The sequence below is a fragment of the Equus przewalskii genome, chromosome 27 (genome assembly GCF_037783145.1).
Source record: "Equus przewalskii isolate Varuska chromosome 27, EquPr2, whole genome shotgun sequence".
NCBI lineage: Eukaryota > Metazoa > Chordata > Mammalia > Perissodactyla > Equidae > Equus > Equus przewalskii.
In genome coordinates, this window is record NC_091857.1 from 36,027,963 (window position 1) to 36,049,996 (window position 22,034).

At 39.9% G+C, this 22,034-nt stretch overlaps 1 protein-coding gene across 7 annotated transcripts in view; it reads right to left on the reverse strand.

The window, feature by feature from the left end:
* The window catches only part of DSCAM (DS cell adhesion molecule), a 695,956-nt gene that overhangs the window by 224,330 nt on the left and 449,592 nt on the right, over window positions 1-22,034 (reverse strand). For all 7 annotated transcript variants that reach the window (XR_011534071.1, XR_011534072.1, XM_008538164.2 and 4 more), the window contains 2 exons: window positions 15,947-16,225; window positions 8,233-8,352 (listed from right to left, as the gene is read on the reverse strand). Coding sequence is in view for 5 of the 7 variants with exons in the window: in XM_008538164.2 (XP_008536386.1) it covers window positions 8,233-8,352; window positions 15,947-16,225 (399 nt within the window). In the remaining 2 variants the exon portion in view is untranslated. The remainder of the gene's footprint in view (window positions 1-8,232; window positions 8,353-15,946; window positions 16,226-22,034) is intronic.

Sequence of the window (22,034 nt, forward strand, 5' to 3'; positions counted from 1 at the left end):
ACCACTTCCCTGGAGCAAGAGGTCCTCAAACATTAGCCTTCAGTGTGGCTGCCTCTATCGTCAAGAGGACTGCTAGAAAGTTCCTGGAGAAAGGCAATTAGAAAGAGAGAAGATGGAGGAGCGGAGAAAAAGAAGGGAAGAGAGGGCAAAATGGGCCCCAGAGTCTACTGTCCTGGTGACCCTATCAAGGCTCAGGGTAATTGCAGCTTCCTTGGGTGAGGGGTCTACGGTGGTCTTGGAGCAGCTCCCAGGGCCACTAAGACTCCACTGGTTTTAGCACAAAGGAGGGCAGAAGTGCTGGTGAGTTTTATTCTACCATCAATGGAAGAAAATAAAACAATATGTTGGCCCCTCATCCTCTCTGTTCTGCTCATAATCCTTTTCCAAGAACTCATTATTTGCTTAGTGAGATGCATTGTCCCCACGTGGGGGACACACCAGCAGAGCTGCTTTTCTTGGACAAGGGGGAGCCACGTTCATCTTTGAAGCTGGGTTTATTTTCACTACTTCTGTCACAGGGAGGTGTTGACTTCTTCTCCTTTTTAGATTCTTTGAGCTCTTTCCCTGTAAGAATTCAAGATTCATTTCTTGTCACTTATTTGCATGCTAGTGGGGATAAGGAACACTGGATAACAAGTGGGACCAAGAACCTGGTCAAGCCTGGTGCACGAGTTTGGAGTAGGTGTTCCTGGAAAGACTTAAGAGGTCACTGTAGGTCCAGGCAAGCAATGGCACAGAAAAGGTCGAACCCTTGGGGACTGTGGAGGGTCCCGGAACGTCACCTTGACTTTGGGAGAGAAGGTGTGAGCAAGACCAAGGTGAAGCATTCCAGGGCAAGTCCTTGGAGAAGGAGGAGGCTCCAAGGGGGTCACCTGAGCAGTCTGACCAGGTACTAAGCCCGGCGCTTGTTTCTCAGTCTGGAGCTGAGCACACTGCATGGAAACAGCCAGAGAACTGTTGCAAGTGTCAGGTTTTATTCCTATGGATTTATAAACAAAAGATTCAAGTCTCTGTTGGCCTCCATAAAGAGTCTATGACAAGTGGGGAGGGTTCTGGCAGGTGGGTTGACACCAAGCAGAGGAGGACTCTTTTGGGACCCTGGTGGTAAGGGACAGCCAGGCTCTCTGGTAGACTGCATCTTGTGGGTGCAGAAATGATAACCTCCCAACAGCTCACTGGGGACAGTGGGAGATACCTGAGCAAAGGCAAAACCATTTATGGATCAGCGCTCCAAAAAGTGATGGATTCTCTTGCAATTCAGGGAAAATTGGATTTGGGGAAACTTTGGGCTTACGTAAATGCGTAAATGTACTACAGCTACCAGCAGGAAGGACATAGGAAGATGGGTGGCAGAAAGCTAGTCTAGAGAGAAACAGGCAGGAAAAGGAGGGTCCCATCCCCACTGGAGCCCTCTGTGTGTGCTACAGAGTGGAAGAAAATAGGAAATCCCCTGAACTAAGGAAAAACTCTCCATTGTTGGGAGAAGAAAGAGATATGGGAAGCTGCAGAGACTCAATAAACCCTGGCTACAGACGCAACACCTTTCCACCCAGAAAACCAAAGAAGATCAAAGAAATTGTCAACAGAAGTTCACTACCACAAGCATATAAAAAGAATACAATAAAACTATAATGGACATTAAAAAAAAGATTTGGATAGACGGAGAGACTATTCACCATATCGGCTGGAAAGGCTCAACATGTTCTCCGTCTTAACCTTTAAATTTACTACAACCTCTCAAATTTTTCAGAATAATTTCTTTGAAACTTGATAAAATTATCCTAACATTCATTCAGAAGAAACAAACAAACAAAAATCCATGTGGGAAATCTAGGATATTTTTGAAAAAGATAAATAATGAGGGGAGTCTTGTACTAGATATGAAAATACATTAAGCAGAGAGAAAACTCTGATGTGCACGGTCCTGATGTCAGAACATACAGATCAGTGTAACAGAGAGAGGGACAAAACACGTATTTCAGTGAACACATTTTTTTTTCATAGACTCTCAAGCAATTCAAGATAGTGGGAAAATAAACTATTCAACAAACGGTTTTAGGACAACTGGCTAAACATGTGAGCTGATGATAATGACAATAATGATGATGATGATGATGATGATAACAGCTAACGTGTATTGACTAATTGCTATGTGCCAGGCACCATAATAAATGCTTTCTATGAATCATCTTACTAAATCATCATATTAATCCCCTTATTTTATCTGCTTCACATACGAGGAAGCTGTGGTCATGCAGGTTAAATAATTTTCCTGCAATAACACAGCCAGATGGTGTGGTGTCTGGCGCTTGAACTCAGCCCACTCTCTTAACTGATGATTTCTACTACTTCTCCTGGATTCCTACTTTACTTATTTTTCAAAAATCAAGTCCAAATTTAATACAACTGAGGATATAAACAATAGGATTTAAGGTTTAAAAATGGCAGCAAAAAAACCAGCATTTCTTCTCTGCTTGGAAACCATACAAAAACAAATGGGAGAAAGAGGAATAGAAAATACAAGCTCTATTTTGCATAAAATTAGGAAATAGATAAAATCTCAACCACAAAATAGTTAAATGGGCCACCAACCAGGTACATTGAGCAGAGGTACACGGAGAAAGACAAAGAGAGATGGACCATGCCTATCGAATCTGAGCAAGCCTCAGCAAAGCATGCATTGTGAAAGTGGGAGGCATATCCCAGGGGCAAAACCAACATTGGTGACCACAGTGTGTGCAGGCTGGGTGGGCAGGAGCTCCCGTGGTCCTGGTGTCTTGGAGAAGTAGGGTTGGGGGAAGAACCAGATATTCGCACAAAGCAATCTCTCTCTGGGGATATAAGGTTTCTGCAAATGTGAGTTCTCAGAAGGAAGCCAGGATCTAGCAAAGATACTATAAGAAAAACAGAAGAACGAAATAGAGAACGAAATCTCACCAGAAAAATGTTGCCATGATTTAGATGAAAGCTGTGAATAAAATGCCACTTGTCTATGAAGCAAGAGCTTAAGAAAGTGAAATGTGAGCTGGCAGATCTGGAGAAAGAAAGGGGAAAAGTAAAATTATCAAAATAAAGGCGATATTGGAGAGAGCATAGAGGAGCACAGACTTTGCTGGGGAACAAGACATAGAGAATAGACAGGAAAAAATATCAAATAAATAAAATGGAAGTAAATGAGCTAAAAAATCAGAGAGAAAATGACACCTACAGAAGACAGGTGAAGGGAATCCTAGGGTGCCCTAACTGGAGACACTGAAGAAGAAACTGAAAAGCATGGAAGAGAACAAATATTTATAGATAAAATTCAAGAAAAATTTTCTTAAATAAAAGATACTTTCAATCTACATATTAAGTAGGCACACCACATCTGTGGGAAAATTGACCCCAAATGAATAACATCAAGGCATAGGCTATACATTTACTGGACTTCAAAGTCAGCTCTTTGGTGCATGTAGCAAAAGGATTAGGTCCCCTCCAAGGGGAAGTCAGGCAGCCTGTTCCTTCCCAGAAAATCATGTGAATCCCCAGTCTCCCACCAGCTAAACTGACTTCATGTGTAAAGAAGTGACAAAAAAGACATTGTGAATGAATAAAAAACATTGGGATATTCCCCATGGGAAAAACTAAGACTACAGGACTAGTGGTGAGCAAAGGATTAATCTAACAGAGAGCAGAGGCGAAGCTAAAGTGGGGATATGGTGGCAGCGCAGAACGTTGATGGTATAAGCCCTGACAATGGAGAAATTTTTTATCAAAAAAAAGAAAATCAGGTATTTAGAAAGTTTATCATCACTAACACTGGGACTTGATGGTCATGCCCACAGAGGGAGAGGCCCAGACTCCTGATATGATCCCAGCCCGATTTGTTCTCCTGGAGTTGCTACATTTTGATAAGTGGCCCCTCCACTCTTCTCAAAGACCTGGGCACCATCTTTGACTCCTCCTTTTCTTCATACCCACATCTAGTCCATCAGCCAAACAGATTCAGAACCCAACCACTTGTCCCTCCTCCACTGCTGTCGCCCTGCTCCAAGCCACGTCACAGCACAGGCCTTCTAACAGGTCTCCAGCTGCAATGCTTGCCCTCCACACACTCTCCTTTCAACAGCAGGGCCACTGGGATCCTTTTCAAATACCAGGCAGATCACACTATTGCTCTGAGATGACTCCAGTAGCTCCTAAGTTCTGGTTTCAGCAAGGCAGCGGAAGAAAAGAGAGAGATCATTGTCACTACTCTGATCCCCATCCCCCTTTGGCAAAACTACATCCTTACAATGATTGCTCAGGAATCTGACCTCCTGGGACCTCTAGGATCTGCTTTCACTCACTCTGCCCCAGCTTCTGTGTCCTTCTTGGTGTTTCTGTAACATTTGAGGCATAAACCTGCTTCCTCCCCTGGCTTTGGCACTACTTGGGCCCTTGACCTTCAGTGCTTTCCCTGTAGATGTGCACACAGCTCATCTCCCATCTCTTTTAAGTCTTTGCTCAAACATTACCTTCTCCTAGGGCCTTTCCTGACAACTCTGTTTTAAATGCAAACTACTCTCCATTCCTTTCCCACCCACCACACCCAGGCATGCTCTGACTCTTGTCCTTGGACATTCCCATGACCAAAGCTTCTCTGGAGGTCAGAAGTGGCCCTGTCTATAGGCAGGCAGAGAGCTAAGGATGCCCAGGCAGGCCCTGGGCTGGTGCACTGGCTATCTCTTATGTTAGTAGCCTCTCTTTGGCCCTCAGCAGCTAACAAGGGGATGGCCCTGGTCCCTAGGACAGCGATTAACACCCATTCTCTTCACTATAAATGACAAACATCTGCTTAGCTGTGAATTTCTGGGAGCACAGGTGAGGCCCATTATGGCATTAAGCCCTGATTTTTTTTTAATCTCTTTTAGACAAGAAGCTTCATTTGTTCATGTAAAAGAAAAAATTCAGGAGACAGAATGGAATGCCTTAGACTTCCTTTACCCAGACCCAAGGTCAAAAATGTAATAACATTATTTTTCAGCAAAGATTGTTTCATTTCTGCAATAGCTGCTCTTAAACCACTGCGATTTACTCTGGAATTCTGCAGTTCCAGGATTAAATGTTTGCATCTCTCAGAGAAACAACCCGAGTCTGTTTTGTCTGAATCCTTTTTATCACATAAAAGGGAGCTTATGCTCTTCGTGAATATTTGGTTACTGGGAACATGTTCCATAAGCAATAATAAGTTTTCCTGAAGAAAAATCTTCATTACTTGCATAATTAAAATAATAATATACAATTTCCCACTACTATTGGAAAATACTAAAAAACAAGCATAACACCTGGTATTATTTTGGTTGTAAGAAACAGGCACTACTGTAGACAGCAGGGGGGCAAGGAAATGAATAAAAATCTGGCAAGTGGCCAATGCATATTGAAAGCTCTAGAAATTGCTTACTCTTTGAGCCATCAGTTCTACTTGTAGAAATTTATCCCCAGGGAAAAAATGGACACATGTACAAAGATCAATGAGATAGAAGTTATTGTGACATTTTTATAACAGTGAAAAACTGGAAAAAACACACAATATCCAACAAGAGAGTTGGACACACTTAGTTGCCAAGTGTCCATCCTCCCCTCTTAGTGAAATAGCACAAGTTGTATTCATGTTGGCCGTGTGCTTAGCTACAACACAGCTTGCAGACTCCCTATGTCCAGGGGTGACCTGGCCAGTGAGCCAGAGAGATGTTAGCAGAATTGACTCATGACGCATTCTGGAGAGGTCCTTAGAGGTAGCTAACTCACGTTGGAAAGGCAGCACTTTGCTTTTCCTCTTCTGCAGAAATGTGGACGTGACCACTGGAGCTCAGAGGCCATTTTTTGATGGTGGGACATGCTTGCTAAGAGTGGCAGTGGCAGAACAGAAAGATATAAGCAGTTTGAGTCCTTAATGACATAGGGGAGAAAACAAACTGGTCCTGAACTATCTATGTCCACACTCCTCTTATGAGAAAGAGTGAACCTTTGTGGCGTGGAGTCACTGAACTCAATCTTAACAAAGGAAAGAGACAGTTAGATGTCCTTATTGACGTATTAATATAAACTCTACACAGACATTTAAAAGTCATATTGAACACTCATATTTGTTGACACGGAAAGACACTCATATCATACTGTTAACTGAGTAAAGAAGATTATAAATCAGGAAGAACCACATGATCAAAATTTTTTTTAAACCACAAACTTACATGTTTATCTATAGATATACATATTTTTTTCCTGAGGACAGGTTTTAAAGGCTAGAAAAAAACATTTACAGTAGTTACCTTCAGTTATCTTTTAGTGATGTTAATTGGGAGAAATTTAGCTTTTTAAAAATTTGCTGCAGTTTCTGATATTTTCTTTGATGACTTTATATTGCATATTAAATTTAAAGATAAAAAGGCTGTAACTGAATTTGCACATCAGAGATGGGAAGAAATAAAATGTTTGTAACATCTGTGACAGACAAAAGGTTATTTAATCTATGAAAAACACTTACAAATAAATAAGACATAGAGATAAGCGTACAAGAAACAAGAATAAGAAATTCCCCAAAGGGGAAACAGAAATAGTCAATAAACATAAGATAAAACATTTTTAACGTCATAGTAATCTAAATATGCAAACGAAAGCAGGAAGTCATTGCACCCGTCACATTGTAAATATTAAGAAAAAAAAGATCCTATAAGGTTGGTGAGGATGCAGGACACACACAGCCTCATACTGCTGGTTGGTATGTGAATTGCCCTAATATTTTCCAACAGGCCCTGGGCCAGTACAGACCCAGAGCCTTAAATGTGGTCCTGGTATTTCACTTCTAGTAATTTGCCTCAAGAAACAATCTCATACATGCACACTGAATTAACATACAAAGATACTCATTGCTGCAGTGTCTATAGTAGAGAGGAACTGGACACAACCTAAACAAGAGACAGAAAACATCCACACAATGGCAAGTATTAGAAATAATTTTGAAGAAGATAAGTGTCACAGAAAATGTTCATAATACCATATATGCACACCTATATAAACGAAATTAAATGTATGCTGTTTGTTTCCATATAATGTAACATGGGGCTTCAGGTATAATCTAAAATAAAAAATCACATTGGTAGTTACTCTGAATAACAGGCTTTTATTTTTGAATAAAGCACTTTTCACATGGACAATGTATATGATGTACAACAAAGGAGTGGCCTCAGGGACTTTTTTAAAAAAATTTAATCGATTCTCTCCCCAAACAAACAGTGTCTAGCACTCTCTTTCTTCCCTCTTCTTCTTCAAAGGAAATACACCAGAAAGGATTGTGGCAAGCATGCTATTTGTTTTCCTTCAATTGTTGTTACTTTCATAATAAGGAAACGCAACATACCACATTTGTTAGGTCTTAGATTGCAAGAAAAAAAATGATTTGTTTATTTATTTGTTTATTTATCCCACCAGTATTAACTGTTTAATAAATAAATTACCGAGTCAAGATGCATGAATGAGAAAAGAAAGAGAATTTCCAATACTTTCATAAGCACAGTTAAAGAATCTTTCCCAGAAAGATGATAAAATGAATGTAATTTATTTTTACAGTGTCTAGAATAGTTCACCCATTGATTTCCAGTTTACACACTTCTAATGTATTGTTTAAGGTGTTACCTTAAAACTGAGAAATGCTGCTTTGCCTTTGAAGAAAAAACATGATTAGGATTGAAACTTTGAATGTTTTTTAAAAAGAACCTATGAAGGAGATGATAGGTAATTTTTATATCTAAGGTATCCAGGTTAAAAAAAAATCAATAATTTCATCTTTGACCTTCAAAAACCACTTAATCTCATATGTCTGAATATTAAGTAAATAATTTTCCAACAAGGAGTAATTCTGACAATTTATACTTGTATCTCTACGCGTATGGGTTTGCAGTGGTCTTCAAGGAGATCCTGGTTATCTAACATAGGGTAGGCAAGGCGGAACTCTCCTAGGTGCTGAAATACCTTACAGGAATAACCTGCCTCCCCTCTATGGTCTTTCCAAGGACAAGTTATGCAAAAACACTCTCATGGTCTGAATAAAAACACATAGGTGGCCTAGTAGGGGTATATGTGAGAGAAGGACTGACTTGGTAGATATGGGGACATATCTAGTTGCAAGAAACATCTCTAGAAGAAATGCTCATCTAATCCTTTAGAATATAATGTACTTCTGGGAGATAACAAACAAATCAAGTAACTTCATACCTTTAGAGAACTTCCACACGATGGTGGGCACAGGATAACCTTCAGCTGAGCAATTGAGGATGACAGCCTTGCCATAAATCCCATCCTGATCCCGTGGTTGAACCACAAACTTGGGAGGAACTGAAAAAAGAGAAACGTCATCAGTAATTCAGACAAGACCACAACTAAGTAAAGGTGTGATTTTAAGAAATCCAAGAATTTTAATGGACATTAAAATACAAAGAATGTTTTACGTCTATGAAAAAATAAAATACATTGTTTGTGATTAGGGAGGCATTCTTAGGGTAGGCAATTTTTCTTATTTGTATCAATAAGCATATGCAGATGGAAGTTACTTTGCACTGGGGAACACTGGACTCTCAAGTGTGGGAGTCTGACGAAACCAAGGGAATGTGACATTCTGTTTTTGATTTGTGTTATGGAAGATCTCCAGGAATCCATCGGGTGTGAACCATTTAAAGCATCTGATATCTATTCTTCCTCTGCGAGGAGATAAAGGGAGAATTAACAGGCACTCCCTAAAAGCAATCAAGAATACAACATGGTATTGAACTTTTCTCAAAACTTTGAGGAAGACACATAGACCATTATTCCTGATGTCAGTACATTTCTGGGCCAAAAGGGGACTATAGAGGCCAATTCAAATGAGATACCATGATGGATTTAAAGCATATGTATAAAATGTTACATTTTAAGCAGATTAAGTAACTGCTTATTAGTGAGTTTTTGTGAGGTGCTGAAAAAAATCCCTTCCTATCTGAAACAGATGCATGCGCTCTGCTTAAAACATACCTGCCAAGGGAGAGCAAATGCTTTGAGTTAAGTCACTGAGATTTTGAATGTATTCAAGTCCTCTCTCAGATAGGAGAAGATACAGATTCCCCTAGGAAAGGTACCATCTGAAGATGTTAGAATCCTGGAATCTTTTCCAGCGGATCAGTGATTAATTATAGGATGGATTTTCAATGAGGAAGTCATAGGATTATGTGAGAGGAGATGGATTATGTCCACCATATCTTAGATGCTTAGCGAATGTAGGTGTTCTTTTACTTCTCTCCACAGTTTCTGGCAAGACTATCTTGTATGCTTAGCAATTTCCAGAATTCTTCATTTTGAGCAGAAATGTGGACCTATGTGCCACAGATAGACAGGGATTCCAGCCACCACATGAAATGGACTGGGGAGAAGGTTAGAGTCTGGATTATCTAGGAGCTTAGAAGCACGTTGAAACGATATGAGTCACAGTGAACATCACTTTGCCTGTAAAACAGCCTAGGAGGAGGGAACGATGTCAAGACACAGGAATCAGTTAAAGATAGAACTCACTGCTGTGTTTCTGGAAGAGACAACAGAGAATCATGGCTAGGAGTAGAGAGCCAAGGGCTAAACACTCGGCCTTGATCTCACACTCTGCTACTCCCAGTTAGATGATCTTTTGCAAGTAATCAAATATCTCTTGGTTTTGGTTTCCTTATCTGTAAATTGGAGATAATTACAGTACTCACTTTATAGGACTGGTATGGGGATAAAATGAATGAAGATTATGAACGTTATCTGAACAGTGCCTGGAAGATATTAAGTGCTATAGGAGCGTTCGTTAATTTAGTAAATGCGTGTATGTCCAGCTTTAACATACGGTTAACACACACAGTTCCCAACTTGCAAATTAATAATTTATACAGCTAATGGATATCTTCAATATTGCTTAACTAGTAAACAATTTTACTTCATTTAGATGGTATACTGAGACAAATGTATTCAATATAATGTAAATATATTTAAAATAAGGTGATAAGGGATGTCTGTCTCATGGCGAGAAAACTACTTCTAGGAAAAATGCTAGAGGGTTTATAGAGCAAGTTTTTTAGTAAAAATAATCAATCAACCTCAAGGGTAGATTATAAAGTTTAAGACATCATGTCAGAATTATTCTGCCCAGGGTGGAAGGTAAATATGCAATCATCTACATTATATGTCTATTTGGCTCAAATTTTGCTAAGAGCAGGGAATACTTGTCTAGTGGGCAGGGTAACTCATTTCCTCTGGAAGAATGTCTAATTATAACTCATCCATGACCCTTCCCCTCAATTTGGTTCTAATCCAAAGGGATGTTATTAAAAACTGATCATAGAGGTTTACATGGGAAACAACCATTGACATATTTTAGGTATAAGGTAATTACAAATTGAAATGGCCCATAAAGTCTAGAATTATCTTTCATATGCCCCTCTTTCATCTCCTTATATCAAGTATTGATGATTCTTCCTTGGAAACGTATCACATATCCTCAAATTCTCTTCATTTTCACTGCCATGCCCTACTCATGATGGGTAGACAGTGTGTGGTGAAGTGTCACACGTTCTCCATTTATCTGGTTTCAGCACACCTAGTTTGGATGGCTCCACGCACCTTGCCAGGATACCACAGCAAGAGCATGAGTGTCTCTTTGCTGTCTCAGGGCCTCCTCTGAAGTCACAAACGCTTATTCACCTTCATGGGTGCAACCCAGAAATGTGGGAGACAGTCTTCCACCAATGAGGGACCAGAGTTGGGATAAATGCCCTGCCTCTCCAGCTTCCCATCCCATGGGTCAATTCTGAGGCATGTTCAATGCCTGTGCTTCTCAAACATTAGAGACTATCAGAATCACCTGAAGAACTGACTAAAATACAAATTACTGAATCCATCCCCAGAAATTCTGACTCAGTAGGTCTGAGGTGGGATCCAAGATTCTGCCTTTCTAATAAGCTCTCAGGTGATGTTGAGGCTGCTGGTCCAGAGACCATGCTGTGAGAACCACTATTCTACGTGATTCCTCAGAGAGTTCCCAGAAACAATGAGCCCCAGTTGCCCACAGCAGCAACTAGCTCATTAAATGAACTTTTATTGATTTTTCCCTCTTTTTCTGATCTCATTTTCCCCCACTCTTTCACTCTGGGATCCAGGAATTCCATCTCAAACAAGTGATCTGCAGCCAATTCTATACCTCACCCTCTGCTTCAGAAGGACTTAACCTGAGACAAGGCCAAAATTGGCTCTTATCTGGATTTCTGAAATATATCCCTAACTAGTATACCTGCCACCTACTGTCCCACTTGAATCCATTCTCCACACAGTGGCCTGAAGAATCCTTCTAAGACATAAATTCTATGATGTGAATTCTCTGATTAAAATCATCAGTGCTTTCCCATTGTCCCTTGATACAGTGCAGACTCTCACAAGAGTTTGAAGGCTCTTTATGATTGGGTCCTAGGTTGATTGATATGGGTCCTAGGTCTCCAGCTTTACCTCTTGAGATTCCCCTCTTGCAGTCTTTGCTCCAGCCATTCTAAAATCCTATCTATTCTCCACTCCCCACAATCACTCTTGGTACTCAATCTTCACACATGCTTATGCATTTCTTTCTTTAATGAATTATAAATTATTATTATTTACATCTCAGCTCAAATCCCACTTAGTCTGGGACAGCTTTTCTGATGCTGCGGATGAGATTACGTGCCTCCACAGAACCCAGTGTTACCCTGTCATAGCCTTTACCACACTTGTTTGGTATCACTGGTTTAACTGCCCGTCTTCCACATCTGGCTGTACATCCTGTGAGAACAAGAACCATTCTTCCCTTGCAGATCATTGTACCCCAAGCAATCACAGTACTGTCACACAGTACTGTAACACAGAAAGCACTCTGAAAATATATGTTGAATGGACAAATGAATAAATGGATATTATTATCCCAGTTTTAAAGAATCGGGAAATAGACTTTGTCCAAAGTAGCATGGCCAAGTTAACAACTCAGATCAGAGTGATGCCAATGTCCAAGGTCTTTGAGTAGGATAAACCAAGAAGCAGCATCTGAGGGAAGAAATCAGAGGACACTATAGGAGGATTCTGGCCACGGAGATACAGAACTGGAGGTAGAAGGATGCAGAGCCATTGGGATTACTGCAATTTGGGCCAAAACTCATGATAGGACCTAAAGACTGAATACTCTATATTGTCTGGGTTGTAATTCTCCAAAATTGCTGGTTTGTTTTTTCTAAATTATATTTTGGTTTCCTTTTTATTTGCATAACACTTTATTTGGTATGTTTTAGTGAGCATATTTGCCAATCTAGTTGGCTTTCCAATAGAGATACTTTTCCAGTGGGCAGGAGGGTGATTAAAGAGATGGAAGGAATATGTCCAACCAAATAATGATGTCACGTCCCCAAAAGGCAATGTAGACCATTACTGCCATACATTTGTCTGAATCATAATTACATGCACATTATCCCTTGACCTCTCCCCTGCCAAAGTATAATTTGAGATATATATGTTCTAAAATACCCCAATCCTATCATGGAACCTATGTAGTGTGACAGCATCTGAAGACTCAAAGAGATTTCTTTGAGAGAGTTTCCTGTTAATGATGCCTAAAATGAGGGTTGTTTAACATACAGTGATCTTTGGCTCAGTCTATTTATTAAAGGGAAGAATTATTTTTGCTGTTTTTAAGGGAGGAATGGTATGTTTATAACAGGTCAGGTATTTTTCAATCTTAGATGGAGTCCAGTGTTTTTTATTTGGAATTCATGGCCTCTGTGTAGCTATATATTTCCAAAGAATGGATGTAGGTTTCCCTAGCTGTCAACAGGGACAGGAATTCAGTTTTATTGAAGGTAAAACTGGGGGCTATCTGGTGGTGCTGGGAGGGGGACAGCTGTGTAGATAAATATTGCCATTCTCTACTGGATGGCATTTAGTTAAGACAGTAATCAATCAAAGTCTAGCTAAGATTTAATTTATGACACTGGAAACTAAAATCCAATGGCTTCCCTCACACTCAGAATAGATGACCTGGCCCCTGCCTTCAAACCTTTCGCTTGTCCCTTAGTGAACAGTGAGCCCATTGTTCTCTTGCTGTCCTTCAAACATGCAAAACTCACTTCTGACTCAAGGTCTTTGTACCTGTTGGTCTCTCTGCTTGGAACTCACTCCTGTGAGTTACCCCCTCACTTTCGTCAAGTCTCTGCTCAAAAAACTCCTCAGAGAAGCTTACCATGTCCGTCCTACCTAAAATATCATTCCCATCCCTATCACTCTCAATCCTCTTACTAAGCCTTATTTTTCATACCGCATATAGATATGTGACATTATGTGTCTGTTTGTTCATTGTCTCTCTCCTCCACTGGAATCTAAGTTTTATGGAGCATGGACTTGGTATCTCTGTATTGACCACCACTGTACCCCAAGCACTCAGAACATATTATAAAATAGGTGCTTAATAAATATTTGTTGGAAGAATGAATGGATGAATGTAGTAAAGTAGTAACATGAATATGGCATCAAAAATTGGATCAGTAAACATGGCAACAAGATAGTGGCCTTGTATAATTTTTGTTTTTCCTGCCAAATAGAGGTCAGCTAGAGACCTTTTAAATAGTGTGTTTATTTTGCTATATGGCAGCTCATCATTAAAAGCCGGAAACAACAGATCCATCATAAGGTATAAACAAGTGTGAGAAAATTGACCTCCTTTGAAATCACAGATAGGAAATCATTGTGTTGGCAGCTTTCCCCTCAGTGGCACAGAGCCAATAATAGGAACCAAATGGCAGGTATGTTTTGTCATTAAGTCCAGTACTTTCCCTCCAAGTGGCTTCATTAATGCCAAGGTCACGCAATTGAGCATGACGTTAGGGCGATCATTGGTCCACTGCCAGTGTAAGCCATGGGTCACATACTCTAACCCACATTATCTTGTCCTTGCCTATGTCTCCAGCCACTGACCTGCTTGTGAGACACAGTTCCTTCCTCAGCATTATATCATCTAACTGGTGATTTAATGTTAATTTCACAGAAGCTCATTGAACATATTTGAAGAACCACCACATGGAGCCATTAATCAGATTGCGATCAACTACATCATCCCAAATGGCTAGGCTCGATCTCAGTTCATCTGACCTTTGGCTTGGTCAGAAAAGTCCAGTTGCCTTTCCTGAAAAGGCAAGTGATACACAGAATGCTTGTGTACATTTTTATCTAGCATTTCTGTTCTCCGACCTGGATCCTTCAGAGCGGATTGCATAGGGGACAGGCTGATGCCCTGCTTTGCCCTTCACCAACGATAGTCAGAGCCAATTCCTCTTATAAGAAAATGTGTGGGAAACACATACTAGGTTGGCTCTCATTTTGATTTATCTTCAAAAAATGAGAAAAAATTCATATATCCCAATGCTGATACTCAGAGCACAAAGCAGAAAGAAAAATATCATTTGTATCTCTAGTTTGTATCTAACCGAAGATATATTTTCTTACTTGTTCTCTCAGGGAAAATCTACTTCACAAATATAAAGTATTGAATTCTAAGTATGCTTCACTTTTTTTGTTGTTGCAAATAGATAGAAAGTGCATTACTTTTCAGTCAGAAACGAAGGAGAGGTGTCATGAGGACAAGATGTAAGGACTAAAGAAGGACATGGGATTCTATTGCTTAAGAAAGAGTTTGCTCTGGGGCTGGCCCAGTGGCATAGTGGTTAAATTCACATGCTCCACTTGGGCGGCCCTGGGTTTGGGGGTTCGGATCCCTGGTGTAGACCTGCACACTGCTCATCAGGCCATGCTGTGGTGGCGTCCCACATACAAAATAAAGGAAGATTAGCATAGATGTTAACTCAGGGATAATCTTCCTCAAGCAAAAACAGAAAGATTGGCAATGGATGTTAGCTCAGGGCCAGTCTTCTTCATCAAAAAAAAAAGTCTACTCAGATCTGTTGACTATCCTGAAGATAATGGAAATCTTCACCTCCCAATGATTACACTGAGAACCCAATGTTGGGGAATTTTAAACTGCAAATAATCAACATTAATATAAATCTTTAATTTCACACTGCCACTTTTGCAATGTGGGTGAATATCGTAATGCAGATTAACTCATATAGCTCTTGGGGAATCATAAAAGCACAGAAGATCTACGCTCAGCAGACTTTCGAGAACACTAGCTGCTCTTTTTGCAGATGAGGAGTATGATCCTCAATGGGAATTTGGTGACTTGAATAGAGATTTGAAACAAGACCGATGCTTACATTTTAGGAGTACTGAGACTCTTGCCAATGTTTTCTACAAGTTAAACGACCCTATTTAAAACTTTTTTCATTAACATTACCAAGGTTTGCTTAATTTAATAAATGCTGCAACAACTTCTCCAAATGATGAGAGATTTAATGCTAAACAGAAGAGAGGAACAAAGAAAACCACATTTCTAAAACTAAAGCAAAAAATACAAAAAGCTATTTTTCACTCTTTAGAAGAACTGTGACATACGGCTTTGACAAATATTACCTTTTAAAACCATCAACCTAAATGCTAATACTATAAAAAGTGCTATATAAAATAGATACAATACAGCAAGAGCAAATGGACTTTGGTCCTCAAAAAATCATTGGGTTAATGCAGGAAAGCCCTATATCACGTATTAAGTCCTATGGCTCTCACCTCCTCATTCACACATTTCTTCACTGCTGATTTTTTGAAACTTCAAATTTTAGGTAAATAAAACCTTGGCTTGCAGTTTAGGGAAGTTCATAGTTGGTTTCTAGAGTTGTGTTTTTTTTAACGGAATAACAGTGAATTCCATGAACTCTAGCTATTTTCATAATATTTCAAGCCAACGCCATCTGTGAGTGCTGTTGAATTTGATTGCTCAATGTCACGCATCCCATGTCTCTCTCCCTACCTCTCACAATTAGCTGGCTTTGGTGCTCCACAGCCGCTGCCTCATTCCGGGCTATGCAGGTGTAATTCCCATTGTGCATCAGGGATAGATTAGAAATCCTCAAGGAGCTTGTGAAGTCAATGTTGTCAATGGTCACCCCGAGGCTCGCTGGGATTGGCCGGCCATCCTTCTGCCAGGTGATGGTGATGGGTAAGTCCCCTGAGACCACAACACATGGGATGAAGACCCGCTGTCCAATGGAGAATCTTGGAAACTCAAAAGGTTGGATAAAAGGTGGAACTGCAAGAAAAGAAAAGAAAAGTAACAGAGAAAAGATGATAAGGAACTGCGTCAATATACTACATTGTCTTTTCCTTTAACCCATTTGCATGACATTGAAGGAGTCATGCAATCATCGCTGTAGCATATCAGTATATGAGCCAGTAGAAGATTTGAAACTGTGCTCCTGTTATTTGAATTTTCTCATCATTCTAAATGAAAAGCATGGCTTGATGTACTTTAGCATATATGCTTAACCTATTTCGATAAACATTTAAAAAATTCAATAACTATTTTTGAAATAAAATATTTCAGACTCTATGCTCTTCAGTGTAAATACTGTGAAAGAGGGTTTGGGTTTGGTTTTCCCTTAGAAGCTTTTAACCATGATGTGTACAAGAGGACATTTCTTTCCTGCGTCACTAATTTTAGCACTACAATTTCTGTTCTCCCTTCAATCTGTTTCATCCTTTATTAATAGACACACTTTAAGCCTGTTGAAGAAGCAGAGACTACATTTTTATTATGTTAAACGTTTTTTTTACATCCAACTAATAGCAAATGTTAATTAAAAAGATTTATTTTATGTTAAGATAATCACATCTTTACTCGATACCCCTCAATTTTACACATTCTGCATACATAACCTTAAATTATGAACTGGTCCATGGCCAGTTTTCTGAGTGCTGAGATGTGTTGCTAATGAGGACAAGGTTATAACCTTCAGCTTGGCCAGCTGCCGAAAGGGCCAAGCTCAGTCTGAAAAGCTCTTTCCAGATTTAATTTCCATGATAAACTCTTATTTATCTTTCTTGCCCCAAGACCACTCTTTCTCAGCTACTTCCTAGATGGCCTCACAGGGTAACAGCATCATAAGATGCTTAAAATGGGGCCAGAGAGCCAAGTTTGAAATCTACCTGTTACTTATTAATTATAGAGTCATAGGCAAGTTATCAACATGCTCTTCCTATCAGCCTATGGGGTGGTTATTCTTAGCCTCACCTTGTAGATGGGGAAACTGAGACTCAAAGATGTTACTTTGCCCTTGGTCATAAAACTAGTTCATTGTAGAGTGAGGGCTCAGACCTTGTTTATTTTATTGCGGGGGCTTGGAAATAAGCAAGATTGCAAACTAAGATTATTAAGCACTCAATGACCTAATATAAACCAGACATTATACTAGGAAATTTTACAGAATGAAGTTAGAAAATAGCAGAATGTCTACTCACTTTGTTCATTAAATCAACTATAGGTTCATTTCAATTATCAGCTCGGGAGAGATATAAGAGATCCAGCTGAGAAAAGTCTGAATGGAAACCACTCATTCATTGATTCACTCAAGAAGTGTGTATTGAGCACCTGTGTTTGACAACACTGTGTGTTGGGCATACCACAGTGACCATAATACACCAGTCTCTGCCCAGTGGAGCTTTCAGGCATAGTCATATGCAGTGGATATCAAGAGAGCCGTAGCCATGGCTATTCCGTTATTTAATATTACTATTATTACTACTATAAGCTTCCCAGAGTGGTTGGGAGTTAGAACTGCAAATACAGCTGGAGTTAGAAGAACGAGTAAGCAGATGGCTCAAGTTAGGTCTTAACCAGAGAAACAAACAAACAAACAAAGAAAAATAGCTGAAGGTACCAAGTGCATTCAATGTCAAATCTGCTGTGGCTTCTCAGTGTAAAGTTGGAGCTTTGGGTCTGCACTGAGTTGACCTGACGCTAAGAAAAGAAGATCTCAGGGTGAAGTTCTACCTGGTGCTGGTAGAAAGAAAAGCTGGATTAATTTGCTTTAAAAATTGGATTCAACTGTGATTATTTATAGTTGACACTGGGGGGGAGAGTGCCAACTTTTAGCCGAGTTGCTTGCATTTCTCTAAATGTTACCCCAAATGACATAAGTGTTTATTATATATGCAAATATTACTAACACTTAATAATACGACTTTTTAAAAATAAAAATACACACATTTCCTCTTCGTTAGCTTCTTACACACAGAAACTTGGTTGTCAGTCTACTCAGACAATTCTAGGCACCCACTTGGCTTGGTGCTCGTTATATATATTGCGCATGGTTTTTCTAAGATAAGAACTTTGGAGCCAGGCTGTGTGGGTTTAAGTTCAGCTGTGCTACTAACTAACATTATTAACCCTGCTCTGTGCTTCAGTTTCCCTATTGGTAGGACCAAGAGTGCAGCTGCAAGGAGCGAGTGTGTCAGCACAGGGCTCACAAACGTTCGCAGGCAACTGAATCAGTTTCTTAGCATTGGTTCTATTTCATAAGCCTTTACAATGAGGAAAAATCAAAACAGTTAAATTGCAAGATTATTGGTTAAGGGAAAGGACTCAATTTCTCTTATCAGTTATAATAGGAAGAAGAAATATGTAAGGACTTACTTTCCATTCCCCAGATCAAGAAAGAAAGGTAAGACATAGCACATTTTTGACCAATCAATTTAACAAGAAAACAACATAAGGTGTAGGCTGTCACTAATTATTCAAAGTAAGAATGTCTTCTTACAGCAGCAGAAAGTTGTAGGCTAGAGAAAGGAGGTGTGCGTACTGTTTTTCAAGAACAGAGGAAAGAAGTAACTACAGAGAAATCAGAGTTAGAAAAGAAAATGGAAGCAAAACCTGTACTTTCTATAACTCCAAAATATCTATAATTCATTTGTTTGTTGAATTCTAAGGAATATAAGTATAGTTACAGAAGTAAATTTCAGAAAGTTTAGCGTACGTCAACACTGCTGAAAGTGAAGACTGTTGCGTCTAATGCAGGGGAAACAAACGTCAGAAAACTGATGCACTCATGCTCACACAAGTCACTCAAAGGAAAATCCCTTGCTTGGAATGTCATCTTTTCAGTGTCACAGCACTCTTAGCTATCTCATTTTTTAGGCTAAACCAGATGCTGAGAATTCAGGTACACTGATGAGGGCTCAGTAAGAAGCCACAGTTGGCAAGCCAAGAGGGCAAGATACTGATAGCAAACTGTAAAGAATAGACAGAAGGCAACGCTCACAGCAGGTGGGGCACCTTCTGTGCTGGGGCACGCTGTCCTTAATAGCCAGCTTTTTTGTAATTAATAAAAAAATCATAGTCCATAAATAAGACTGAATCATGAGTTATAGTTTATATACTAAATGTAAAAAAATATATCTCTAAAATATTTTAAAACATATTTACAAAGTAAAAACTATCCAAAATAGTTAAAATAAAAATTTTCATGATAAGAGGAAGGATTTAATTAGAGGGAAAAGTCATTTTCCCAGAATAGTATCAAAAATCAGGTTTGTTATTTGTTGTTTTGCTTGCACATTACATCAGAATGCATTTTTTTTAATGCAAACTTAATCATCAGATCTATTTGCCAAGCATATTACTTCTCACCACATATGCTGCCTCCCTGGCTTCAGTCACGAAGCCTAAGTCTGCTGTATAAAATGCTTAGAAATTTTCTAAAAGGTGCAAAATCTTATATTTTATATTCATAAGGTATAAATTGGAGGCAAAAAGTAAACCAAGTGATTCAAAAACTCTTGTAATGGTTTTTGGTAAAACCAAATCACCTGTTTAAGACAGACCACTTATTTCATGTGGCTCATTATATCACATTTTAGGGTAAATTCTCTGAATCTTGTTGACAGTGACAGCTTGTAATATTACAGGAGCAGAAGTTCTGAATGTGACCTGCAATAGGTTTTGATATAACCTTTCTATGCAAAGTATGTAAATATCTGCTAAATGTCACTTATTACCAGGTTTGTTTATTTCATTCTCCACAAGGGTGGGAGTTCCTTTCTCTGAGTCAGTTCAGAGCCATTGAATGCTGCCAAACGTTAATTTAGACTCTTATTCTTTCTAAATCCTTAACAAGAATGTTGTCAGGCTAATATAGCTCTGTGTCTTCTCCCTCAAAAATTAATTGTATATTCTTCTTCATAGGGGAAAAAAGATTTTTTATTTTCTCCCCCAAGAGGAGTACGGCATGTTGAAAGAAACATGAGTGAGGTGTCAGTCAATCTTGGGTGACTAGCTGGTGTCTTCTGGATTCCAGGTTCTTTAATTCTGATTCTATTTCTCCATGAGCAAAATGGTGACAATGAAACACAAATCGTGAGAGGGTTGAGGAAGGGCTTAGGCATAGAGCCCAGGTGCCACATTGAGGCTGCTCAATTAGCTCTGTCTTCCCTCTTCCTAACTTTTTATTTGTCCCAAATTTCATAATTCGCTGGTAAAAATCAAATACAGTACATGAACGTTGAGACATACTGAGGTTTGTTTGCATTGCCGTATACAATTTCATCAGTTCCACAATTTGTCATCTCTTTTCTAGTGGTCATTTAACCCCGTGAGCCTCCATATGATTCTCAGGTCGTCAGCTCTTGGTCTCAGACTCCTCAAAGACCCTTCCTCAAGCCAAAGTCATATGAGTTACAGCAATGGATATTTTCATCTTTTCAGCTCCTTGTCGCCATTCTGTCTAACAAGCTCTTTCTTCTCACCCTTTAGGAAAGTTTTCTTGTTTGTAACATCTTACCTGCTTCAAAGTCTCCAAAAATTGCATCTGCTAATCCTGCTCGTTACAGAAATGCAATCCTACGGCCCATCTCTGAGAGCTCAGTCCCAGTTACCTACCCATCTCAGGCACTCACATGCACGCTGGACATGCCCGGGACCTGCCCAGGCTAATAGCTCTGTGCTGTCCACGGAGACACAAGCTGTGGCTCTAAAGCCATGAGGCTGGTGAGCATGTGCAACTTGTGAGTCAAGTACATCACTCAATGGTCTCTCCACCCATAAGACTGGTTATTTGTCCAATTCTGCTACGTTGCAACATGCTTTAGATACCAAAATTGTAGATTACTGACCCTGTGTGATATAGGTCTGCACTCTGAGCACACAGCACTATTAAATTATTCCACCCTCTCAAGATTCTATAATGGAATGTATCACAGTATGACTCACATTTGTATTGTCATCTATATTCATATCTATTTCCATAAGTAGAGTGACCCAGGAGGCAGGAGATGTAAGGAGTTTTTATTTTTTATTTCCCACAACGAGTGGAATAAACAGTGCCTCGTGCATCTTAATTGCATATTAGTTTTTGAAAATACCTTTTAAAGGTGATGAACATGTGTTTACACTCTGATCATTAGACAATCCTGAAGCTATGAGTAGAAAGGGCGTTACATCCAGTACATAATAATGATGAAATGATAGGGGCAAAGACGAGGCTCCATTTCATAGCCCAATGAGGGTAGGGGCCCACGAATTGGACTAGTGGTTCCATGGAGCCATCTCTCCCCCTACTGGTGGGGCAAGTTGGGGAGCTAAAGTCAAGACTTTGCTTTTTCAGATATAACCATCTGTGCTAACTGAGCTGCTGTGTGAGCTTGTTCTCTTGAGCCGGGCAACTTTCAGGCCAGCAGCAGCCAGAGCTGCTCCTGGCTCACCATGAATTAGCTGCTGGGGCCTGTGCCTGCTGGAAGAGGAAGAGCATGAGGCTGAGACTCAGCAGGGCATGAGGCAGGGGATAAGAAGGGCATCCTTGAAGCCCACAAGTGCTAAAGAAACCAGAGGCTTAAGCATGCCCGCGTAAACGGGGGCTCCTCTGGAAGCCATTCTCGGTCTCTCACTGTAAGCTCCCCGCGGGCTTCAATATGATCTCATATTAACTGACAGCCAAACATCAATCTAGGAATAAAAGGCAAGAGTGAGCCATCTGGGTGGACCCTGGCCTGCCGCTGGGTGGGAAGGACAGGGAAGGAGTAAGTCATTGCCCCTGTGGTGTGGTGGGGACAACTTTTGGGTCCATCTC